We start from the raw sequence: 26,996 nt of genomic DNA on the forward strand, positions 1-26,996 counted from the left end.
GGAATTAGGTACTTACAAAGCAAGACCTTTCAAGCTCCTGAGTGTTGCTACTTACACTCAGGAGTATGTTGAGTGCTACCGATTTAAGGCCTAGATGGAAATGTCTCTGTAATCAGATGCAACAGAACCAGAGGCAATAACTGTTACAGTTCCCAGCTGGTCCTCAAATCAATATTTAACATAGCTTACTCTCAAATGTATGTTCAAAGTAACATAGTTCAGTCGCTAATGTATGTTCAAGGATGAAGTACTGACACCTTGCAATTCAATAAATGATTTTATGACACGGGAAAGCAAACTACTGTGTAAGCCTAACACCATCACAGATACTGCTTAAGAAAAAATATAAGGTCAATTAGAACTAGACTGAATTAATTTTATTTCCTTCCAAAAAGAATAGACACTAATTTAACTGTATACAGAATTTAATTTAACTATAACTATACAAGTTTCAGTATATTGTCCTGTTCAAAAACTGCTTATATATAAAAGAAAAAATACTGCCAAAATTCTAACGCATACTTTACAATTAAATGTCCCAACTTTCTTTCTACTCCTAATAACCTCAGACTAGAGTTGCAGTGTTCAGATTAACTTATGTATGGATGAAAATTCCCTTGGTCTTAAGTGCAGTTTCTTTATTACCCATGTTTTTGCCACTACCACCAACACTGGACTCAAAATTTTAAGTTTTACAGTATTAGCAATGAAAACGTTGATGAACCTTTTAAGAACAGAATTCAGAAAAAGATTAACAACACTTTTTACTGCATTAAAATATGTTACATGCCTCTAAAAAATAACTTATGCATTTCTCTGCATTTTCTTCTGTTTATTAATCTGTCACATTTTACTATAGTATCTGCTAAGTTTTCTTTGAACACTTGAACAAATGAGAAGTAACCACTCTTAGTTAGACCATCAAAACTCAACTCCATCTAGTTCTCTTAGAACTTGAAGTTCTTGTTGTGAAACAAAAGGTGTCCAATAAGGTTCCAAGAATTTTTATCATTACACTCTAGCAAGTTAGCCAAAAGAAGAAACAGTTTCTTTTTTTTCCTGGTATGATCACCCAAACCCTAGCATTCCTCCACTTTCTATTGTTACTGCATTTAAACTGCCAACATTCCTTACCTTGACTAAAAAAAGGTTTCCATTTAGTTATTTCCTGTACTGTTTTACCTAGTTGCTGTCCAGGCACACAGAACACTCCCCACTACACTGCCAAGTCTCCAAATCCATCATTCCAGTTAATGGAAGTCTAGGTCACTCAAAACCAGAATTACAGTCAGCAATTCTGTTTAGATATACCACCTGATGTGGTATTAACTGCATCACAAATCACTGTAATTGAATGCAAAGTAAAGGAAACTTGAGTTTATTTAGCTTCCAATTTCTGGGAGGTCAAGAGGAACTAGAACTGCTCTGGACAACAAAAGAAAGTTGACTGCGCTTACAGATCATTTTCTGCCAGATTCTTTCTTTAGGACCACTGTTTTATTGTTGTCCTTTCTATTACATGGGGGATGTACATATTATCAGGTGTTAATAAACGGTCAGTGCCTGTACAATACATTCTACAACTGAGCACCACTTTCCGTAACTGAACAGGCAAAGAAATTACACTGAACATCAGCATCTGGCAGTATTTCTCCAAAAAAAGTGACTAAAATGGGTTTAAATTGATTAACACTATTAAATCACATCTAATATTTGATACTACATGATTTCATTACAGCTATACGATACAATTATACAAAATGTGTTAACATCAAAGAATACAACCAAAATTAAGATAGCAAACAAAACCTATATAACTTTTCTTTCTTTACAGGAAAATACTTTTGAAGTATGCATGTAACTGCCCATTCTTTTAAAGAAAATCTACCGCAAGCAAGTTATCAACCTCCAGAAAATCACACATAGCATTACTACGCATATCCCCAAAAAGTGTACAATATGCACACTTGGAAAATACAAAATTAAAAAAAATTGTAAGCAACAGGTGAGCTTCATATTTATAAGAATGTGAAAAGAAGTCCAATTTTAGCACTGTTGTATAAAGAATTGTCTTTTCTGATGCAAGTTCGTGAGCTGACCCGTCCGGTTGGGGCCACACTTTACAAAACACCGTGTTCTTGAAACGCAGCTACAGACCAAGGTGGATCATCTTAGCAATGTCACCTTCAAGTTTTCTGTGTGGTTTTTTTTTGCTTTTTATTTACTACTTATCAAAACACGTCCTTTAGTTTTGTAGGGTCCTTTTTTTTTAAAATTCTTTCCTAGAAACAATATACAAAGGGGAGCGTATTTCTTTCCAATTGATTTTCCTGTAAGATGCTTTGAGTTCGAGAACGTTCTCCTCAACTTTCACTGGTTGTTTTTGGCCTTAGCGTGTGTTAAGATGTGAGATTTCAGGTTGGTTGATTGCGCAAACTTCTTATTGCAGCCGTCAAACGGGCAAACGTAGGGCCTGTCGCCAGTGTGAATTCGCACGTGTGTGCGTAAATTGAAGTCCAGTGAAAAACGCTTTCCACATCCTTCAAACGTACACTGTTGGAAGGAAAAGAAGCACTCTGTTAGCTAGTGGAACTCATCTGCGTCATGGAGCAGAAAAACAGTCTTCTTTAAATCACTAGACTGCTAAACATGAAGCCAGAGGCTGAAAATTGTTATGGGTGAAGCTGTGGGGATCCCCTGTGAACTGCACTACAAACTGCAAGACTTCAGTATGTAGTGTATATCCAATAGCGTATCTGTTTTCAAAGAGGGAAATAAATGACCTCCAGCTTGCAAGCAAGCACTTCTACACTAAAGACACCTCCTCTGCATGTACCTACACTGTATGACAAAACAGAAACAGGATTTCACACCCGAACTTCCCCCTTTGAGTGATGATTTGCAAAGATTTTCTCATTTTACCTGCTTTACTTTTAAGATGGGCTTGATGTAAAAAGGACAGCACATTTAGTGTTACTTTTATTTACCACACAGAATATTCAGTATTCTGTATGCAATATGCAGTATTCTGTATTCAATATTCAGTATTCATCCAAGTGAATGCCTGAGGACTGAAAATCAAGTTTCTGAAATAATTTATGTTGATTATTTTAGAAAAGACCCACATATCTTAAGTATGTTCTGGGGAACACGTATGTGCTGAAGACTAAGAGTAACTTTAAAGATTTACAGAGAGTATGATATGAAGAAGGCAGGGGACCTCTGGTGGCAGAAGCCCACGTGACTCAATATAAATGGAAACAGATTCAGTGACTTCATTATTTTGTTGAAAACTGATTAACAAACCCTACTGAAAATTAGTACTCTGAGGTAACTACCTGAACAAGCAGCCCCAAGTTTCAGTTGTCCACAAGCACTAAGCTGAAAAGATGATGAGGATAGACATTTTCTTACTTCTCTAGTAACTGCAGACCTCATTTTTAAAGAGGGCAACTTTACATCATCTTTTGAAAGATATCTCCCACGTACACTCAATTTGCCAATTTCTAAGAGCAGTCCATGTAAATAATTATATGATAGCCTAATCAACTCAAGGGCGCTCCCAGTTTGTCAGGTGCCTCATCTGATTTTAGAAGAGCCCTAGTATGCCCAAGTCCTGAGGAAGCCAGGGTACAGCTAGGGTCTGCAGTGTTCCCAGGGAGGTGGCCAGCAGTACCTGAAAGGGTTTCTCTCCGGTGTGAACTAGCTGATGCCGCTTTAGTTTCGAGCTCTCCACAAAGGCCTTGCCACATTCTGCACATACGTGTACTCGAGGGCCGTGAGTGTGCAGATGCTTCCTCATGGCAGAGTTGTCCCTGAACATCTTTGTGCAGCCCTTAAAAAGAACAGTGAAACTCAATTAGTAGATAAGCTAGTTCTCATAAAGAAGGTTTTATCTGCTACAGTACAAGCATTTTAAATGCTTTTATATCCTCAATACTTTCTTAATAGTTGGCCCTGAAAAGAACAGCCCTTACATTTACTTCTTAAAAAGCAATACAAGAAAAACTAATCATTTGAAAAGCTGACAAAATAAAACCTAAACCCAATCCCAAACAAAAAGATCCCAAACCCTTTCCTCATTCAGTATTATGAACCATGTGCAGTCAAATGAATAACAGGACAGTCTTATGGAGAAGATGCAGACTCTGACAGAAGCAAACGAAAAAAAAAACCCAAATAAAAGCACTTAACAGGTTTCAGAGGAAAAAAGCAAACACAAAACAAAAGTCCAACCAAAAAAACAAAAGACAGAAGGAGAGTTCATGGATACCTATGGTGTACTCTTCAAAGTGCTATACTCCGAGAACTACAGTACTACAATATATTAGTCTCTAATACACCACAGATCATTCCCTAATATCTACTGGTATGTACACCATCTCCCAACATCTGTCCTCTTCCTTCTCTGTCCTTCCCATTTCTGAGAAAAAAAATGGAGCAAGAGGGTTTCCAGCATGTAACAACTTACAGGAACTACCTTGTCCAAACTGGCAGCACAGCCTGACCACTACCCCCTTGAGACAGAGTGCCACTGCTGCTGCAGATTAAACCTACAAAGTGATACTGGGCAGCAGAATACAGCATGAGCTAGTCACAGCTCAATCCAAAAGCAGAAGACACATTAATTCAGGTACAGCACCAACACTCTTAACCTGGGGGTCAACCCTGCATTGACAGAGGAATACCACTTTTGATTTCAGAGTATGCTTAAGCCAGCAGTGACTTGAGGCTCAATTTACCTAATCTTTCTACATTTTTTTTTCACTTCTTAGTGACAATCAACAAATATCTATCATGTTTTATAAATGTCTTCCTCAAGGTTCAAAATCCCTCACAAAATCCGATTCATAATCATAAATCCTATCTGTACTACTAGTGGTGCTGTTTAAACTTTTATATATATAACACTAGTCTGCCAACACCACTGTGTTATGTTAAAATTTAACAGTATCTAAAGGACTGTAAAACTGCTAATCTTAAATTCTGCAGGCTTTTTTTTTATTTCCTACACAAATACATTTAAATAAACTTTGTTTCTTACAAAAAAGGTGAAATGTCACTTTCAGGAGTTCTCTCTTCAGGCACTAGGACCTCTTTGGCTGATTTTGAAGTGTTGTGCCACCATTCGCTGCACAAAGCAGAAGTGGGTGGGGCAAAGCAGTGCCAAAGTAAACAGACCATCAACTTTTTTTGCCTTTATTTCTAAGTTCCTTCTTGCCTCTGAGGGCAGCAGGTGCAGCTACAATATTTTTCTTTTGTTAAACTGAATTAAATAATAAATGCATAAAGCCAACAAGCACTACAAGATAGAAAATGGAAGGATAGAACATTCTTTCCCCCCCCCATTTAGATGAAGTTGAGGCTATGAAAAAGTAAATCAAAGAAATGAAGGTAACATTCCTCAGTATAGTAAAAAATAACTGTTCCTGTATCTCTGCATACTGTATTACAAAAAAACATGACACTTTCAGAATGTGGAGAATTGGAAATCAATATAAGCACAAAGAGGAATTCAGAATTTATATGAATTCAAAAAATTCCTTATACCAGAAAGTAGCCTTCTATTCATGCTCTCTAATAGATAATTCTAATAGCTATCTGCCCTGATTATTTGCTTAGGCTCACACTTATCTAGACCAGAAGTCAGCAAGATTGTGTTTGTCTTTTTTAGTCACAGACTAAAATCAGCTAAAAGAAGCACTACAAAAGCTGGATAATGCAGTAAAGCCACAGGCTACCAATCTAGGTGACTGGCAACATTTATTCAAGACAGAAGCTTCCTTGCTACCAGTGGATCAGAATCGTATCTCAAGGATGCCTGCCTCTCTCTTTCATGATGATGCACTTTCCAGCTCTGTGGAATGAAATTCAGAGTCTTCCAATAAAGCTGACTTTGGCATCTGCACCATAAATTGCTGATTCCTGATCTAGACTCCAAATCTGTCATAGTTTCCAAGCAGAGGATATATAGATCTTAGGAACGTACTTTGAACAGCTTTCAGAACATTCTTTCAAGTATGTATTCTTGGGTGTCGGGAAATCACAACAGTAAAACCAGCATGTTAGGGACTGTGCATCATGGTTACCAGAAGATTAGGGATGCACTAACCTTAAGACAAGGAATGGGAATAATATATTATTCAGTGAAAGGTTTTAAAGGAAGCCTCTAGAGAATGACAACTAAAATACATTTAACTGAGTGTATAGTATTAACAGTAAGATATTTTAGTTATTCATTCTCAAGAGAAAACATCAATACAAAATTCTGATCTACAAATTACTATCTACTCAGAAGCTGAGCACTTCACTTACTTTGTGAGGACAAGCTATCGTTCGTGGAGCATCATCTTCTTTAATTTTTCTTGGTTTCATTCTTAAAGAAAACAAAAAGCACAAGTAGAAACACATTAGTAGACAGCTCTTCTCCCCAAAAGTGCCTACATAATGAGCATATTTTATCCCCCAGTATTACATGTGTCAATGGTACTCACTTTAACATTTTCAAAACCTTCATAAAAATATTACCAGTATATGCAGTAATTCAGCATTTGGAATGCTCTGCTTTCCAGAAAGACCTCTCAAATACAGAATAAGACATTTAATACCATCTTCTTAATCCTCTGAATATGTGGAAATTGAGATTTTTTTTCCCTCCTGACATATACTAATTGCAATTAGGAGGTTTTGTTTGAAAACTCCATTTGTGCTGTGCCAGTACCCATGTGAGCTATTTAGCTTCACTTCCTCTCCATCCATAGAGCAGGACATGAAGGAGTATAGGTTCAATCATTCTACAGTATTTCCATCACACAAGACTTCCAAAGAAAACTCTACAGAAGCAGGAAAGCAGAATCAGGCAGGTTGTGGAATCTACACAGACAACACAGACATCCATTTCAACCACAGAAAAGATAATTACTCTTACTTTAAGGTATTGTGCACATAGATTCCATTCTTGGCAACTGACAAGAAGTCACCAATTTACCCCAGGTCACTGACAAGGGATCTTTATTATTTTATGGGTGCCACTAACCTCCCTTGCTACATAAGGAGCCCAGCAAATTATTGCTTGTATGTGTTAGGTTTATTTTACATACAGTAAGACTCTGTACAAAACAATCCTGAACAGTGTTATAACAACCATCTGTCAGAAGAGCCAGATGTGATTCTAGGGAACTGCATTGCACTTTCAGCTGTCTTTATTTCTCTAACTTGTGGTGCTGTGTTCAAACAATTAAAAAGAAAAGGTTTATTTCCATCTAACTATAGCAGTAGGTGGGTGTAAATAAATGGAGCTCCATGCAGCTGAGATTCCCTCAGGTGAGCAATGAGATTTTGCACATCCCCAAACCTTGCTGTGGAAGCAGAGCTGGTGTGCTCATGAGGGTTACTGAACTGCTTTTCCTGGCAATAGAGCACATGGCAGTTCTGTGTGACAAGGTGCCTACGTATCATATCTGAAAGTTAATCCACAGGTTTGGTGGTGTTCCCTAGCCTCAAATGGAAGGAGTAGCTTGACATCAACAAATTAACTGGAATTATCTGAATTCCAGTTCTGGTACACACTCTTCTTAATGTTAAGAAGGAAAAGTGTCTGTTGCTATCCATGACAGTTTTAATCCTCATGAGTTCTGTTTCTGGAAACTGATATAAAATAAAGTTGGGGGAAGAGATTTCCAAGCAATGCATATATATATGTACTTTTTTACATCCCTTTTTATTAATTTATATGAAAATAGCTAAACAGCAACTCTTAAACACTCAAAAACTTCCCAAGAGCTGTAGGGAAAATAAACTAAAATGCCTCCATTCTAACCACAAATGCATTTGGTTTCTGCAAGCAGAGTGCAGACTTCTTTGGTACAGTCACACTCTTACGGCTGAAATCTGCTTTCACCTTTTTCCTTCACATGGACTGCTGAGAGCAGTGAAAAAACTCCCTCAGAAGTCCTGAAGACCCAGGAAAATCATCTTACACTGCCAGTGGAGTGACATGTGACAGACAAGTCTCCATGGCTCTGGCAACCATCACTGGTCCTGACTCTGAGTCCTTTCAGTACTGCAGATGTAGCACAGTTCAAGTGATCATCTACAGACTAAAGCACTTGACAGCCACTTCACAGACAACACTAAACCCCAAGGATTTAGAGGCTGCTTTTGCTCTTTTTTTAAGTGGGCACTTGGGAAACTCCTGCTTGCCTCAGCATCTCCAGACTACACTTGGCAGGTACAGAGCTATCCTGAAGAACACTACAGTCTCCCGCAGGGTTACAAACACATTTACAGATATTAACAGTGGCTTGTAAATGGGTGTAAGGTGTTTGTGTTGACAAAGCTCCTCTTGTGCACCACAACCAGCAGTACAACTAAGATTTCATCAACTTAAGGGCAGAAACATTTGGAATACAGCAAACTACATCTGTTCCTGTACAGCAGTCTCATTATCTTAATTTTCATTGTAACTATCTTTTCTAAGACTACAGAACAACTCAGTTGACCTTACTGATTAGACTTGTGCTGTTTTTAGTTTACATAGTCTCTTTGAGTAAAGTAGTAAAATACCTGACTCCAAACAAGTGATTGGGATTAACTGACTGACTGCACTCTCCAGTGAGGTTCCAGACTCAATAGTACTGAGTACAGGTACTGAGGCTGTAGGAAAACACACACACACAAAAGCTGTCTTTACAGGACCCCTACAGAAAGCTTTCAATTACCTTCAGGATGGGATTCTCCTTATTATGTCTCTGTGATTTTAGGAAACAGGAAAATGGACAGAAATGAGCAATTGTTAAAATGGTCACAGAAGAATGATTTGACAAGATGGGACAAGAGAGAACAGTGTGTCATGATTTAATTCCATTAGAGAACAAACATCCTGAGGAGACAAAGCTGGTGCCAAAACTACCTCCTCCTAATTCAATCAACCTGTTAAATGTTGGCTGAGTCATCCCCCAGCCCCCCAAAAAATGAAGCAAAAAAAAAATTTCCTAGGTCTGAGATCTGTGTCCCTGACATGATCAGAATGAGTAAAACCACTATTGTTCCAAAGTCTTAATTGGCCACCTGTGAAGGGAGTGACTAGACCAAGAGAACTGCTAACAAGAGATGTGGCAAATACCTTTAGTGGGTAGTGTCTGCATTTTCAAGCTTTGTGTTAAATTCTCTTCCTGACTCTTGTATCTTACCTCCGATATTACCTCACTCTTTGAGAAAGAGATGCTGCAACAGTGTCATCTCTAACAGGCTGCTGAGGCAGAGTGAGAAAGAAAACACCCTGGGCCAGTGCAGGAAGGAAGCCTGAGGAACCAGTTCCAGGTGAACTGGATGGTCAGACACGGGACAGACTGCAGCATCAACATACACCTTACATGTTTCAGTTCAGTGTCTGAGAGCAGGCATACAACATGAGTGTCCAACCAGGTCTTTTTAATGTTCAGGCTCTGTTTATAAATTAAGCAGCATCAGCCCAGTAGTATACTTGAACATTTGGATACAAATGACAAAAAGGTTCAGTTAAAAAATGAGCAATTTTACATCTTCTCACTCTTCTAAAATGTGGAAGAAGACTCTGCTTAGACACAGAGTTCCACAGATAACCAGGATTATCAACAAAACAGTCAATGCAAAAGAAGAGATGTCAAATGGAGTTCAGGTTGTATCTCAGTGCCACAGGCAGGAGGAAGCTGCTGGGCCCTTTGTACACCTGGATTAAAGGCATGAGGGAATGAACACCACAGGCACAGCTGTCGTAGATCACTGTGTCAAAAAATGTCATCCTGCTCACAAAGCTGCAGAAGCCATATGGACAATCCCTCAGAGAAGAATTTTAAAACTTACATATTCAATGTACTAGAAAAAAATGTTTTGGTCTTACTTTAAAATTAACTTTCTGCAAAAGGAGACCAGACTAGAAACAGTGCTGTTGATCTTAATTACACTGGTGCAGGTAGCTCATGCTGGTGGTGGATAGACTTTTGACTCCCACCCAGTAGAGCATCTCTACCAGCTCCATCCAAGTTTTCTTAGCCTGAAATATTAATCAAAAACAGCACTCTAACAAATATCACTATTTAACACAACTACAGACACACGCATTAATACTGGGGTGGAACTTCAGAAACAGCTGCCTTTGCAGAAAGTCAATTTACATGGCAAGACCAAAATCTTCATTTCTGCTGTGAGTTTACATGCGTTGCACCTAGGAGAGGCAACTGCAAATCAATTAACTGTGACAATCAGGAAAGGTACCTTGTACCTTTTGGATCAAGTCGCTGGGACACTGCAATTAAAGGCTATGCCTTAACTTGCACTGGGGGAGTGGAGGGAGGGAATGGGCAACAGCAGAGGAAACAGGAATGCATGCAACCCAATAGCTTTACAGAATGAGCTGCATAAAAGCACAGTCCCTTGTCCATGCATAAGGAAAACTGAGTGAAATCACACATATTAAACCACTCAGTTTCTAAAAATAAAGAAAACAATATTGTCACTGTGCTGTATCTGAAAATTAAATCTAACTACTTCCTTTCATCTACACAGCTGAACTGAGAGTACTTCACCCTAAGAGAACCTTAATCCCCATCCCAAATCCCTGTTCAGAACCTACAGACTTGTCAATTGATGTAATTTTTAAAGTCAGCCATAGAAATGGTGTTAAAGCTGGGAAGAAAGGAAATATAATTCAAATAACAGTATAGAATTTCCCCCTTGCTTCATAATCTCCCTTTTTTAGCCACTGCTAAGGAGTTTTGTGTTCTCAGCTCCCTTCTGCTCCCTCTATACCTAAGGTTAATCTTAATAGCTTTACTCTCTCTCAGGCAACTCCTTTAACACATCCTACAGGTCTCTCATGACCAGCAATGATATTCACCTGTGATGGCCACCCCTCTCCACCTCCCCAGTCAGAGGTGGAGGAAATTATTCCCTCTCAATAGTGTTACAGGCACTGCTGAGGAGCTCCCCTCATTCTGCCATTCCCCTTACAGTGCCCTGCTGAGCAGAACCAACTTGAGTGTCACAGCCCTGTGCTACTGCAAGAGTTTATTTGTGCTGAACTACTCCTGGAACTGGCTAGACTGGCTTTTGGATAAACAAGATGAAAGGGGAGTGGCACAAGGTGTCCTAGGAATCTATCTACATTCAACCCAAGAACAGCCAGTGTCTTACCTGCTTCAGTCACAGTTAAGAAGAAAACTGCCATAAGAAGTTCTTTCACTCCATGATTCTGCTACTAGGTTTGTCCCAGTTATGAGGAATATCTCATGTAAACAGGGACACTGACCTGTGCCGTGGGGCACAGAGCAGGAGATGTCCCCTTCCCTAGAAGAATACTGGGTAAAGCAATTGCCATTTTACTGCCCTTTAAGCTTCTCTGTAACAAGAACAAAACCAACACAAAAGCATACACCTTATAAAGAGGCCTAAGTCGTAAATCTGGATGACCAGAAGGCTTTGTCGCTTCTAAAAAGGGTGTCCTATTTCAAACTAATGCAGTTTCCTCTCTTTTGTTTTCTACAGGTTTGGAAAGCAGATAGAAAGGAAGGCAGTTCTCACAATGGCTCTCCTTCAGAAAATACACCAAGATCAGCAAAAAAAAAAAAAAACCACAAAGAATAAAGTTTTTACCACCAGGACCCATTACTGTGCCAATTTCCCAGCTACAGGATATTCCTTCTTATTTCTTTGTTTTACTAATGCCTGTGTTCTGCTGTCTCAGCCCGTTCAGTCATGTGTTTGGAGGACAAGAGGGAGGGAGGGGGCAACCAGGGATATCCTTTTTGGTGGGTTGCTTTGAGGGAATTTGCCATATGCACATTCTAGAAATATCCCTACTACCTTCCTAAGTTTTCATTACCAAACAGCTATGATTTCTTCACAGCTAACTACGGAGCTATCATCAATTTACATTTGGACAAAGCATTTTATTCCACTTGAAGGGATTCCCAGTTTCCCAGTCAAAGGTATCAAATGAAAATATGGTGATTTATTAGGTTTTGTCCTTCTGAGCCGATCATTCACAATTAACATTTCCCATTTTGATATGACTGCAAGAGACCTTTTTCTTTTTTATTGTGTTTTCAGAGCATGCCAGAGAAAATTCATGACTCCTAAAACAGAAGAAAGTAATCTGCAAAAAGTGATAAACTTCCAGCCAGGTGTAACTTTTGGTCATTCATCTATGCATTACTGAACATGTCGATGTTCTGACACAGCCTATTTATTCACAGTGTTTTCAATGGAATCATAGAATGCATAAAAAGCTTTTCCAGGAAAAACTGTCAGAGTTCCAGTTAAAGGATTCAGATTCCTGCTACATGACTCAATGACATATGCTCTAAACCAGGCAGTGAAAGACAACTGCATTGCAAGAGACACTGCAAGCACCCACTCTGTGAGAGCCACCAAGCTCTGAGCGCTGGTGGCACTGCAGCTGCTCAATTACCACAGTTCTGAATTATTTTTAAAGGCCTGCAGAGCTACAAACAACTTCAAACATCAGGTTTGTCCCTGCATTACCTTTCACTAACTAGATCATGATCAGAATACCAGAACCTTGCTCAAAATCTACTACCACTAGAATTCAAGCTTTTTCTGTTTAAGCTTAGCCTCAGAACTTTGATCCTAATAATCAATGCAAGTATTTAAAATCAATTTATCCTTAATCAAAATAAGCTGCATTTGTTATAAACAGTGGATGTAGCCTGGTTCAGAGGAGGTAATTTCTACAAATGTATGGTGAGAATCCTTCCTGCTTTAATGAAAACCAAAAAGCAACCCTACATAACTTTCTCTCAGCTACACACAATGCACTTAGCATACAGTTTTACTAGCCAGTTCACACTTCCTTAAATGTGGACAGTCACAATTCTTTTTTCAAATAATCTAAATACAAATTTGTAATTCAAAACCTTACAAGCATGTGAAGCCACTTAAGTTTAGAAGCAATTTTCAACTTCATGTGCTGCTAAAAGTTTTCAGAATACAGCTACTAAAAATTTTTAGCTTCTGAACTGTAAAGCAATGAGCAATGTTTGGCAATCTCACAGAACTTTATACTAAACAAACACATTCTTTTAGCATGAAAAACTGTACTCCTTGAACCTCCAAAGCCAATTCCAGCCATGTAAACCCAATTTTTTCTTCCAGCTTGCCATGCAAAGTTCCTAGTGATACTGCACACAGCAAGGTCAATAAGTCAACTGAACAGTAGTCTGAATCCATCTTATTAGTTAAGGAGTCCCTTCAACACAAGAGGACAAGACCTTAACAAGAAATATTCAAATTCTAACACACCCTCAGAAAAATAAACAAACACAATAATTTAAGACATAATATACAACTGTAAGGCAAGAGTAAAAGTTTGACAGTCACCGATTCTGACCAAGAAATCAAATAACTTTTCTTAGAAAATGCATTAAATTCTCATGCATCTACAGTTAAGCTATGAGAACAATTTTTCCCAGGTTTTGAGCAACTTGGGGATATTACTAAAGGTGATATCCACGCAAGGTGCTTCCTCTACCACCACACATTCATCTTCTGACTGAAATGGATTACATTTTATCTGCTGTGAGAAAAGAGGCTGTACACGTAAAACTGAATCTTTCCACTACATGCTACAAATTCCAGCTCTGGAACTTCCTAGAACATTCTGAAATACTATAAATATAGAAAAGTAATAATTTTGAAATGTTGCCAGCAGCCACTATTTTCTCAATAGAAACCTAACTAAAACATTCCACAATATTCAGAAATATGCAGACACATCTGATAGAAGCAGCCTGGTCATTTCAAGAACCCCCAATCCTGACAACCATTTCAAATATTCAACTCAATCTGAAGAAAAAATATTCAGTATTTGCATGGAGAATACCCAGCAAGAAACTATTTCTGCTTCCTAACAAAAGAGAGCTATTCAGTACTTCAGTGTCTAATAATACTATGTACACTCAAGAGTATCACTTAAACATTTGCTTTCAAAAAATTTTATTAACTCCTCAGCAGGTCCCAGAGAACATTACAGTAACTTTGATAAATGATAGTAAAACATAAAGAGTATCAATAGGTAGAACCATCCATCACTTCAGATAAAACCCTGTTTTCAGCTATTTATAATGTGCTTTTATACATTTCCAGATCAGACAGTCTGAAGCAGGAGGCAAGCCCTACAGAACTATTTTACCAGGAGCCCTCAAAACTCATAGTTCAATGGCTTCAGTGAAAGTAACTGTGGGATGAGGCCGTGCTGTTATTCCTGCAGCACAAACACACTACAGAGTAACAGGACAAAACTTGTAAAAAGCAGCAAGATCAAAAAGGTGAAACTGGAATAAATGCAAATGTCACTATAGGATACGAAACAACACAATGCAGACTTGCTGCTCTTTTCAGGGTAAAAAGGGGAAATTTATTTTCTGACTCCAACATTTATAGATTTCCAAGTGACAGTGGATTGGAGGGTGAAAGTGCCACCTCTCCAATGACACTGGACAAACCAACAGTCCATCAAATTTCTCCTCCTCCATAAAAGAATGCAAAACAATAAGTTATTTACAGAAGTGTGTGAGAAAGTTCGTTACAAGAATGTAAACATCAGAAGGCTTACAAAAACTTTAAAAATCAGAGAGACATGCAAACACTGAACGCCAAGATCCAGCTAACCAAGAAGCCAGACCATCTAGCAACTAGCTGGAAAAAGGTACAGTCTCTCACATGACAACATGTCATCCTTACTACCTAGCAGAGAGACAGTGTACCTTTTTCCAGGTAGTTGCTAGTTGTACTAGTCCACCTGCTCTGAGCATCAGAACCGCGCACCCAAGCTCTAAAGAACAGCCAGCTGCTACAAAAAGGAACACGAATGTGGCTTTACAGGTGTTTTGCTTTCAGCTTGGGAAAACGCGGCAGTGTCAGGCAGAGGAGCCAGCGGCCGTGCTCGGAGCCGAGGCACGGCACGGAGCGGGGCCGAGCCCGGGCCCGCCGCTGCCCCCTGCTGGCCACGGTGCACCGGAGCCGGGCCCGGCTCAGCCCCGCCCCGCCCGAGCCACGGCAGCACCGCCGGAAGGGAAAAGTCACCTTGGCACCCAGGGCAGCCTAGTGATACGCTAACGAGCGACAAAGTGCGGGATTTCAGATCTTCAGCTTAAGGAGCAGGTGAAAAAGAAGAGGAAGTGGAATTGCCAACTGAATCCTGTAGATTTACTATTTTGTACTGAGCAACCCCAAGGCAGCATTTCACTTACCGGATCTTTTGGTGCTCAGGAATTTAAGGCTACTCACATTAAAGAAATATTCTGTCATGTAAAATCACAGAATTGTTAGGCTTGGAAGGGACCTCTAAAGACCGTCTAGTCCAATCCCAAGGCAGGGTTACCTGGAGCAATGAGTGATGCAGTCTATCAATTAATACATTTAGGTCCTGTCTTACCTAATGGAACTGGAAACTGGAAGACACTGAAGAACTCAGTGCTGAATATAAAACCCTGTTATTTTAGATCAGAACACAGTGGCTGATGCTGTGTTAAATCCCTTGTTTTAGAAGATAATTAAATGGAATTATAAACCATAGTAAATATACTGTTTTGCCTAACAGTTTCATAATTAAACCAGTGAAAATAACACCATTTTAAAGCTCCTTTCTTCCTACTTACCTAGCAAATTCAGCCAGTTGCTTGGGGTCTGAGAGGTCAATGCCAGGTATTCCACCAGGAGGAAGTTTCTTCCCTGTCATGTATTCTGAGTAATCTGGAGGAGAATTCTCTCCAATGATCTGCTCTTCCACCACCGTTTCATGGTCAATATCCTTTTTATCATCTGAAATACAAAAAATACTGAATTCAGTACATACTAAAGATCAAAACAGCATACAATTATTAGGCTACATCTGAATACAAATTCACTATTGCTGCACATTGAAAAGAATACACTGCACTTCCAGATTTCCACACTAATTGTGAAGAGCAAAAAGACACCCATACAGTTACAGCCTGAAGAACACAAAGAACACGGTGGGTGAGGAAAAAAAGCAGAAACTGCATATCTACTTTAAGCACAAACAAATATAGAAATTAGTAGAACAATCCTATAAATGTTGGCTGCCCTTGAAAGATAATGTACTTTTCCTGAAACAATGCCTAAATATTGATTTCCTTAACCTCTTCAGGACTAATCTTCACTATATCCATGCTGACACTCAGCAGCAGTCCCTAACTTTGCAAGCCTATCAGAAGAGCAGCACTTACCCTACTTACTACTGATCTTTACTTCAGAGTCTTCAGACTTCCCTAACTTCCAACAGAAGTGTCAGAGAGACAAGAAATTTAAAAATAACTGCTGATGGGCTTCAGTACCTGCTTGTAAAATTGAGTTTTTCTCAAAGACTTGCAGACAGATCTCAAAGAAAGCAAATAACTCAAACTCATGTGTCTCTCTCCCAAGGGGGCTTCTTCCTTCTGTGGCAAAGGCCAGCCTGAACTCTTTCCCACTCCACTATGTAAACAGCAGACTGGGATTATTCAAAGCTTTGATCTGCAAGCCAGTTAAGATACTCTTGTTTGCTCTAGAGCTCCTCCTATGAATTTGTGCTCAAGGACTGCAGTGAAATCAGGTGGAAGACCTGCTGTTGCTGTCTACTCACATTCATACTTTAGAAAACATTGTACCATGCATTCTATCTCCTCTTGCTATTTTATAACAGAAACTGAGAGACACAAAAATGAGAGAACAGAAACATCCATCTATGTTCCTCACTGCAGTGTTCACAGCAGCAGAAAGGAAGACACAGCACCTACCCTGTTTTCCACCCTCAAATACACCTGGGACAACAGATGTATATATGGCTGTAACTACTCAGCTCAATGTAATACAACTTGACAGTACTTCTCCTACTACGTGTATGGAGAGAAGATTCTGGAAATTGTTTTATACACAAGAGGCTACACAAAAATAACAGGAAGTTTTATTTTATATATATTGTTTAAGCAGTGGAAACACAAGGTGATAGGACAGAAATAGTATTTCACCAAATTAAAAAAAAGATAGGAAAACATAAGGCAGAAAGCAAAAGACAAAATGTTTCGGGATTTTTCCCCTAAACAGGAAAACAGGAAATAACATTAGTCATTACTCAGTAACTTAGGCTAGGGAAGAGAGAACAAGGCAAGCAAATAAAAGAAATACACCAGAAACAAATTTCTATTCCATTTGTAATGCCTGCTTTTAATGTCTGCCACCAAGCTATTTCTAGAAATGTTACTGCTAGTTTGAGGTTTAATCTGATCTACCAGATCAAATAGCAGTTCATGTATATTCCATGGTGAAAGAGGAAAACAGACTCCAGCGCTGCAAAGACAGAAGTGTAAATAAGAAAATACTATCTGCAGCATTATACTCAAAATAAAGCACAAAACTGATTATTGACCTTTTTAGTTGCCCACTCACCACCACACAACCTTTCAGATCCTACCAGTGCTTTAAAAAAACAACTGAATTCACCTTAAGCGAAGATTATATGTTAAGTTTTACAGCAATCGAAGGAGTTACCAATTCAAGTCAATAAGCCTCTAGTTTGGCAACAATTTGTTCTAACAGAAACGTGAAAAAAGACTGGGAGCTCAGAATGGCACAGAATTGTTGCAAAGCTAAACGTGACACCTTCTCTGTGCTTAGACTAGAATGAGATCAGCTGCCCTCAGTGTGGCCATTTCAACATCTACCTAGAATGTGCAGTTTGACTGTTTGATGACATTCGTAACACACTCAAGTTTTCATTTCCTGCCTCACATCAGATGAGTCAACTAGGAAATTCTGTATACATTCTTAAAGATCATCTTTCTTTCTCCAGCACAAAGGTTTGCTATTCCACAGTGCTTTCTTGCTATTTGAGGACCAAACTGAAAGCCAGCCTTCAGTGGCTTTACCTCCCAAAAGCCTGCCAACATAAGTCAATTCCACAGCTATATAATTCCACAGACTACTGGAGCAAAACACAAAAATAGAATAAAACATAAGAAAAATGATTGTTTAGTATATTAACAGTTATATGAAAATAAAAAACCCACTACATTTTCCTATAACAAAAAACTGCATCTCTACAGCAGCACACACTTCCAAAAACAAATTTAAACCAAAACAATAAAATACAAAACAGTTAACCTGAAGTGTAATGTTAGGCTGATATTTCTGCAAAAGTAGCAGCAGACTTCAGAACCTCTTTAGTATCATGACCATCCTGTGACATTATCAAGTCATTGGGGAAACAAAACAAAAACACACAAAAGACACCCCCCCCCCCCCCCCCCACTTTTGGAGGAAGTCTGGAAATTGAAACATTTTACCAATGTCTTCTATACACAAATTTACTTTATTTGTGATGGCCTATCAACCTGGACTAGGCAGCTCAAAGTCTGGAGGGTAAAGTGCAAGCAAACTTTCACTCGGGCTGATCTGATCATTCTCACTGCAAGCTGGACAAGTTAACTGTTTGTTGTTTTTTGCGTTCAAGCAAGTCCTAATGCCCACTACAAGCAAATTACCTCCCCCTTTTCCTCTCATGAAGCACCAGAGAATCAAACATACTGCCTCCAAAGCAAAGCAAAACACAACACAGACGCAACCCTGAAATTGCAGTGACACCTCTGGATGCCACCCATGTGAGTTATATACAGACAGAACCACAGAGCCAGTCAGGTAAAGGAAATGAAGTATTATATATACTGTCTGATCTACTTTGTTTTGTCCCTTAAAACCACGTGAGAGTAGAGCAGACTCAAATATAAAGCATTCAGCTGTAGCACTATTCTTCCAGATCCAATGCAGCTTTCTGACTGAACTTGAAACACAATTTTAATGGCCTCCCCCTACATTCTTCTATGCCAACTTGCATTAAGGCAGATACTTGGTCTAAACTGGGTTGTTCTATTCTCTCTTTTAGGACATACCGTAACACACCTTCATGTTCAGTGTCCTTCCACGTGCACATCCCTCACTGCTCCATAAATATGGGCAATTATACATCTTGAACCAGACCCATTTAGGCCCTTCATAGCAAGTATGTCAAACATTTTTCTACTAAGATCACTGAAAGTTCAGTGTTTAGCCAGATGTGTCTTGTGACTACTGGTGAAACAACCTGAAGTTTTAAGAGAACCAAGCCCAATTATTGAATGAAGTAGGAAGAACCAAGATGACTGGAATGAAACTAGTAACTCCATGCAACAAATCAATAACAAAACATGGCAGAATCTGCTTCCCAATACTTTACTGATCACATCTTGCTCCTATGCTACAATTTCTCCATCTCTTACAGCCTTTCTATTACACAGAAAAATCCACCCACCTTGGAATCCCATTATTTTGTGCATTTCTTGAGTTGCACCTGACAAATCTGGAACTCCCCAGCTTGCTAAGATGACCCTCAACTCTCAACCCAAGAAACTCTGTCATTATTTTTTCCTCAGTTTTATTCTTTATTTTCCTTGTTATTCTTGATTTCATCTAAATTGCCAAATCTCTGAGCCATCCTCCTCCTCTATTACTGAGCAGGGAGAACGCACTGTTGTTCAATCAGTTTTCATCTGAGGAAAACAGAGTGCAAAAGAGAACTTTCGAGATACACCTGGTAGCAAAGCAATGACACCTGATCCTACAGCTTCCTCCTCGAGGCACCAAATTAAAAGACATTCTACTTAGCCACTAAAAGGATGAACATTTAAGCTTAAAATATGATCACACAGTTAAACACATTTGCTTTTAGGAACAGCTGAAAAGCAATTACAGGATAAAGGATGTATTCGGCAGCTGTGCAGTACCAAAGCTCTGTGGTAACAGCTTGGTTATTGCTACCACATTGCAATCTCCTCAGGCAAATTAGTTCATTGGTCATGTTTGGAAGCAAAGAACTGTAATTAGCTTGTTAAATAATACAGTTATTTAGCAGACACTTCTGAATGTTAAAATTCCATTTTGCACAGTATGTCATTTTTTAACCTAAACGGCTGCTAGGTTACTTTCCTTCTGACGTGCCTTGCACACAGATGGAGAACAGGTTCTTCTTTCCCTGTGTCACCCATCTCTTATTTCACACCACTGAGACGTGAACTGACAAAACCAGTGCATATATCAACAGTCATCATCTGACTCCAGCACTTCTGAGACTGTGCTGAAGCACTGTGACCTTCTGAATGGTCAGCACAGGAGTGACTCGAGTGCCCCAGGGAAGGAACCAACAGCAGTTTAGAGGATTGTAGTCTGAAGGTGGGCTAAGAAGCAAATTAACTGAGTCATTTTAGATGGTGAACCACATTTGTGTATTTCACTTTCAAAACTGAAAATACATTTAAAACAAACGCAGAGAACAGTCTACCTTATCACTGGAAAAAATGTCAGGGCAGATTCAATACTTAAAACAGAAGCCTGTATCATTGTCTTAATCGGAGTCAGAAACAGACTGTCATCTTAATATTTTAAACTGGAGAATCGCTTTCTGCCTTGATTACAGCAAACTCTGTAAGAAGCTCATTACCTATCTGACATTGCAAAGCATTTTGGCCATCCCTGATACAGCCCCACAACTGAACTAAGTGACTCATCTATCATTTATACTACATAAGACAACTGGTCAGACAGCAGATGGTTATTTTTCTCACCCCTGCAGTCTGATGAAGTAAAATAAAAACCTTTCTATTTTTTGAGTCATTGAAAGTTCAAGAGATTTTGAAGAACCTTCTAGAAACCCAATACGAACTCCCAAACTTCCAAATAAGGGTCCACAGCACAGGCTTCCTGTATTATGGAAAATAATTTCCAAAAGATACATGTAACTTCTGTGTCTTTGTCTTTCCCGTCTAGGGATGGGACTTGAGCAGTTTAACATCTGTGGGCAGTATTTGGTTGTGCTACTTCAGCCCTTAGTTTGCAGACTATGCTTACAATAACAGTTTAAGCCAACACCTATTTCAGGTTTGGAAGCTTGACAGAATCATTACCTAGAAGATGTAGTTACACTAATCCATTTTTTCATCTTTGAATTTAAGCCTCAATTGCTTGAAATTTCCAGCATTTGGTGCAACCAGCATTTAAGCACCACCTTCCCAAATGTTCCTGCATGCAAGAATCAGTTTTGCAAGCGCCATCTGACAAAGTGATTTCTCACGATCCTTCCCCTCCCCCTTCACTATTGTGCACCCAACCTGGAAAATCTCACTAAAGACAACGATTCAAGCTGAATGCAGCAAAGGTACAAACAAATTCCACTTGATAAGAACATATTTTCTAGTACAAACTGGGGTGTCTCACTTGGACTAGATGCAATTTATGTAATCTTCTGATACATATATTTGATATAAAGTAAACACACTACGAGAATGTGATTGAACTATCCACCATATGCCCTCTTCAACCCTCTCAGAAATACACCTTCATTCACTTCTTACTTCCACGAACACATGAATAAAGACAAATAATTGTATTCTTAAGAACTGAAATTAGATCTGAACTAGAACAAGGCACTCATGTTTCAAACTAAACACTTTAATCATGGGTCACAAGTTTGATATCACCATAGATACCAAGGTGATAAGAGAAGTTATGCTAAGTCAAACTTGTTGCCAACAACAGTACTGCAATTTCTGAGAAACCACATAACAAGACAAGAATTAAGTAGCCCCCTTTAGTCACATTGCTATATATTTCACAGATTATTTCTACACATTTCAAGAGGCGCTACAAGACATGTTATACTCATTTATGGAAAAAGATTTATGATTGGTAAAATTTAGTACCACCCCTGTACAAGCCAATGTAGTAGCACCAGCAAACAGTAACAAGGAATTAATTCACATTGTCTTCCCACACTGTGGTGAGCCAAGTAGCCTTCTTCCCAATTCAAAATCCATGCACAGCAATATAGGGCTCATTGTTTTGCCTTGATCCATGGCCTTATTTATCACTTGTCTTTTGATTAACTTTTCACTTAGCTTTTAAAACAGTCAACTGAATCAGCATGCAAGCAAATCTTTAATTATGTTAAAATATAGATTCAAACCTACTACATTCCTTCAAAATAAAGTAGTTTGATTCTTCAGGGAAACTTTACAACTACACTTTTGCAAGCCAGTGATTCTAGGTTTTTTTGGGCCTTTATTTAGTTTGAGGTTTTTGGAGGAGGGTACTCAGGTTGGGGTTTTTTTGGGTTTGGGTGTATACCCCTCTGCCTCAAGTTTTGGTTCTTTTTTGACTTCTCTGACAACAATTCAGCCTCTGATGTTTCAGGAAAAAAAAGGCAAAATAATTTTAATTTTTTTTTAAGAGAGGAAAAAAAATACCCAGCATTTGACCACATAAGGCCCCTTTAAATAAATAAAGCGCATATGACAGTGAAAGAGCCTGTCCAATATTCTCAGTAAAACTTCACAACACTCTCAACTGAGCAGGTTATTACCAAGGCTGTTTGAAGCTGGCAGGTGGTGTCTGCATGCGCAAAGAGAGGGGAAGTCAAACTTTTTCCCCATATATTTGATTTTGCTTTTAGAACGGCATTTTTTGGCAAGTGAGGTCAGACTAGGTATTCTTTATTCTTCTGCATCATGGATATAATTGAGTTAAATGTAGCAATGTACTGTCCAGTAAATTATAAGTGGGTATCATTGCTACTGAGCTCCATGGTCATGCTCCTAAACAAGAAAACCACCAAAATCAATAAGGCTACCTTTGATATAAAAGCTGTGTATGTGGGAAGACAAGCAAATTTATTGATTATACACATGCTTCACTTTGGCCAAGTAATAATTAGCATGCAGTCCTAAGGAAGCATCCTATCAGGCACTCTGAATTTCCGAGTGCAAATGCATGCTAGAAATTGTCAATTGATCTCAGCGAGGTCCTGCATCCTGCCAGCTCATGAGTCATGCAGCCACTTGCATTCAGCGACCTCCAGCAGCTTCCACAAGCCAGCAGACCATATTAGTTTCTATTATCTTTTATCTTTCTTGGATGGTCAGTTCTAATAAAACTACTAGCAAGGGAATTTATTCCGTTTCATACAGTGATACAGAAGCACAGAGAAAGCTATCCTAAACAGTATATGGAAAACTCTTCAGCAAGAAGAACTTCAATCAAACTCATTGGGTTGTCAACTCACATGCCAATACTGTCAGATAACTCTGTGAAACTTGCTAAAGTAGTCACCTGTATTTAAAACAACAGCAAAAATCCATACCACTGTGCTTTCTATCTTTATAGGCAGAACTCAGCTGTCCAATACACCTTCCCTTCTACACTGTCCTTTCTACACAACTTCTAGTCATTTGCAAGCATGACAGAGTACAAACATTTTCGACTACATCAAAAGCTTCAAGAGTATCTCTATCTTATTAGACCCCTTCTAAAAAATTCGAAATAGCACAAAAATTATGATATGCAAGACAGATTACCAACTTACTATTCAAAAAACACCCATCAATTTAAATATTACGTGAACTGTATTATCTGACCTCTTTTTTTTCACGTTTATGTAACTTATGGACAGAACTCTAATTTTTACAAAAATTATTGCCGGTAGCAATGCTCTGTAATAAAAAAAATAAAGTGGGTAGGGCATGTGCATGTCAGCTTTACTCCAAGCCCCATAGATACTAAATACCTTCACAAGATTTTACTGCCTTTAAAAGACACTCCTACACACACAAAAAAAAAAAATCCTCAAAAAACCAGAATCTCCCACGACAAGGTCTCCCTGTGCCTACTTAAAAAGCTTATTTAAAGCTCCAGACCTAGCCGAGGAAAAGCCCGACGGTTTCCGAGCGCCAGCCAGGAATTGCCCCTTTCCTCGCCGCGGCTCCCAGGGACGGAGGCCGGCTCCGGGGCCGCCCCTCCCGGCCGTCACCCCCGGCGCCCCCCGGGCTCTGGAGGGCCGCTTGTTTGCGGCCGCCCCCTCCGAGCCGGCGGGAGGCGCGGGCAGCCCCGCGGGGGCGAGGAGCCGCTTCCCCTCGCCGGCACGGCGGGCTCCGGGCGGGGAGGCCCCACCCACCGCAGCGGGCCGGGGCCGGGGCCGGGCGGCCCCCGGGCGAGCCGCACACGGTATTTCGGGGTTCGCCGTGCCCGGGCCGGGGAGCCGCGGGCTCGGGGCGGGCGAGTTTTCGCTCGCACATCGCGGTCACGGCCCGGCGCACACGCCTCACCCGCGGGGCGGGAGCGGCACGGCAGGCAGGGAGCCGGGGAGGGGCGGCGGGACGGGACACGGGGGAGAAGGAGGACAGAGGGCGGCGGCGGCCGGGGGAGGGGAGGGAGGGAGCGCGAGGGGCAGGCGCGGAGCGGGCCCCGCGGGGAGCGGCGGCGGGGCGGGGACGGGGGGAGCGCGGGGAGGTTCGCCCCGCACCCCGCCTCCCCCTGCTGCAGAAACTACGCCATTGCGGCCTGGCCCGGGAGCCGGCGGCGCTGCCGCCCGCCCGCGCACCCCCCGCCGCCGCCATCTTGGCGGCCGCCGCCATGTTTGCCTCCTTCCCCCCGCCGCGGCCGGGCAGGAGCGGCGGCGGCAGCGCAGACCCCGCCATCTTTTCGGGGAGCCGCCATACTTGCCCTGGCGATGAACATGGCGGCGCCCATCGCACACATCAAAACATGGCCTCCCTTCAAAACAAAACTGTCCCGGCCGCACCGCGCGGCCGCCGGCGGGGCCCGCGGCCCAGGGAGGGAGGGGTCCGCAGCACACTTACCCGAGGCCCACATGGTGACCGAGAACTCCCCCTCCAGGGTCTTGATCTGCACCTGCTTCTGCTCCCATTTCCTGCCGCCGCCGCCCTCGGCCCCGCCGCCGCCTCCCCCGCTCAGGTAACTCTTCTTGCTGCTCTTCTTGCCGCTGCCGCCCTTCTTAACGCGGCCTCCTCCGCCGGCCGAGGAGGAGCCGCCGCCTCCGCTCTTGCTGCCAGCGGCGGCCACAGTGACCAGGGTCTGCTCGATGTACTCGTCCTCCCCGGCGGGGGCCGGCACGGGGATGAGGATCTGGTCCTCGAACCCGTCGTCGGCCCGCAGTCCGTCCGAGTCGTCTCCCCCCACCACCTCCTCGCGGGTCTGCACCAGGATCACCTCCTGGTGGTGGTGGTGCAGGTGGAGCTGCCCCCCGCCGCCGCCGGCCGCGCCGCCGCCCGCCCCGCTGGGGTCCCCGTCCGACACCAGCGGCTGCAGCGCGATCATGGGCTGGTGGTGGTGGTAGTGATGGGGCGGGTGGTGCGGGCCGCACTCCTCGCAGCACTCATCCTCCTCCTCCTCCTCCTCGTCCTCCTCGCCGCCCACCACGGTGGTCTCGATGGTCTCCACCGGGATGGTCTCCACCTCGATCTCGTGCAGCTCCACGATCTCGGCCGGCATCTCTGAGCCGTCCGTGGCGATGTACAGGGTGTCTCCCGAGGCCATGGCGGGGCGAGGGGAGGCAAACAGAGCTCCGCGGGCGGCGAGGGGGCTCCGGTCCGCTCCCCTCGGCGGATGGTGGGGCTCGAGCTCCTTTCGCCTGCCCTCCTTCTCCTCCTCCTCCCCCTTCCACACAAACACCAGCGCCTCGCAGCCAGCGACAGGCAGGGAGGAGGGAGGGAGGAGGGAGGGAGGCAGCACCGCCAAATCCCGGCCGCGCTCCCTCGCGAGACTTCCGCCGCTGCCGCCGAGACGGACCCCAGCCCCGGAGGCCGCTGCCGCCGGACTCGCCCCCCCCGCCGCCAGGCGGCCAATGGCAGCGCCCGCCGCGCCCAGACGAGAGAAGCGGCCAACGGGGGCGCGCCGTGCCGCAGCGCCCCGCCCCCTCTGCCCGCCCCGTCCTATCACGGGGCGCTGCGAGCGCGGGGCGCACCTCCCGGCGCGGAGCAGCCAATGGGCTCGTGGCGCTGCCTCCGCCCCGCCCCGCGCGGAAGCGCCGCCCCGGCCCCGCCGCCCGCGCGGGCCCCGCAGCTCCGGGCGCGCTCGGCGGGGGTGGGCGGGGCCGCGCCGCCAGGGGGCGCCGGGGCCGCGCGGCCGTTAACGGGCGGGGCCGGCGGGCGCGCGCCGGGCCCCGGGCAGCGCGGGCCGGCAGCGGCTCCCGACCGGCCCCGCGGCCGAGCCTTGGGACGTTTGAATGCTACAGTTGAGCTGCTATCGGCACGGGGGAGTTTTCCCCTCTCCTCCCTTTTTTCCTTCTGGAAAGCCCGTTGGAGCGGGGAGTGCTCCCCGCGGGCCGCTTTCCCGCAGCCGTGCATGGAGGTGCGCCGGGGGCTTGCGGAGCGCCGGCTGCCGGTGCCGCCCCCAGCCCGGCCGTCAGCGGCCGAGTGCACGAGCTCGCGTACCGGGAAACAGCGTTAAAATAAGTGAAGCGTTGCAGGTCAATCACCGCACAAAATTCCACTATCCCCTCATTTAAGCCATCCAGTGTAGGCATTTGCCTTAATTATTAACACATCTCTCCGTCCCCGAACTGCGTTACTCCCCAGAGCCTTTCCAACAGCAGCACAACAGTTCGTGCCTTGCAAATGCAGCAGCCCCGCGCTCCAGTCGCACTCCGCTTCCTTCCCCTTCTGCCAGCTGCTGCAGGACATCCCTTCCTTACCCCGTCATGGATCTGCCGCGTGCAGAGCTGCCGAGGGAAAAGTAGCACTCGTGAGTGTGTTGCGTTTGGTCATTCGCTTTGTCGGGGGTCGGGCGTAAATCAGGAGCCGAATTTTCGAAGAAGCAGCTTTCGAAGAAGCTGTCTTGATGTGAAGTAGCAGATGTTATGGGTCGGAGATGAGGAGCTGTGGACTGAATAACCTGAATAATTATAAATGTTGTCTACAGGTAGCCAGAAGTCCTTCAAAGGGACTGTGTTATCTTCAGTCAGACGTTAACGTGCTGGTGGCTCTAAAGTACATCTTTAAAAAAAGAAAGTTTTGGATTATACAAAGTAAGTTAGTACCACCGAAGGTGAGGGTTTTTAAAACAAGCCTCACAGGCTTTCTGTACTCAGGGCAAGATTATCTCTTCTTTCTCACTCCTCC

The 26,996-nt window shown here is 42.6% G+C and overlaps 3 protein-coding genes across 3 annotated transcripts in view; 2 read left to right on the forward strand and 1 right to left on the reverse strand.

The window, feature by feature from the left end:
• Positions 1–362: 362 nt before the first annotated feature.
• Positions 363–25,700, reverse strand: YY1 (YY1 transcription factor). Its single transcript, XM_064423387.1, has 5 exons — positions 24,717–25,700; positions 15,657–15,819; positions 6,316–6,376; positions 3,677–3,835; positions 363–2,553 (listed from the first exon to the last, which is right to left on the reverse strand). Exons 1-5 carry the CDS (start codon positions 25,411–25,413, stop codon positions 2,371–2,373), a joined length of 1,263 nt encoding a protein of 420 aa, XP_064279457.1. The 5' UTR covers positions 25,414–25,700; the 3' UTR covers positions 363–2,370.
• DEGS2 (delta 4-desaturase, sphingolipid 2) overlaps positions 24,691–26,996 on the forward strand; it is a 30,261-nt gene continuing 27,955 nt past the window's right edge. The window contains exon 1 of the mRNA XM_064423390.1: positions 24,691–24,831. The gene's annotated coding sequence lies outside the window, so the exon portion shown is untranslated. The remainder of the gene's footprint in view (positions 24,832–26,996) is intronic.
• Positions 25,483–26,790, forward strand: LOC135302646 (collagen alpha-1(I) chain-like). The gene is made up of 2 exons (XM_064423395.1): positions 25,483–26,344; positions 26,454–26,790. The coding sequence occupies exon 1, from the start codon at positions 25,483–25,485 to the stop codon at positions 26,323–26,325; it is 843 nt and encodes a 280-aa protein (XP_064279465.1). The 3' UTR covers positions 26,326–26,344; positions 26,454–26,790.

The sequence above is a fragment of the Passer domesticus genome, chromosome 6, assembly GCF_036417665.1.
Source record: "Passer domesticus isolate bPasDom1 chromosome 6, bPasDom1.hap1, whole genome shotgun sequence".
NCBI lineage: Eukaryota > Metazoa > Chordata > Aves > Passeriformes > Passeridae > Passer > Passer domesticus.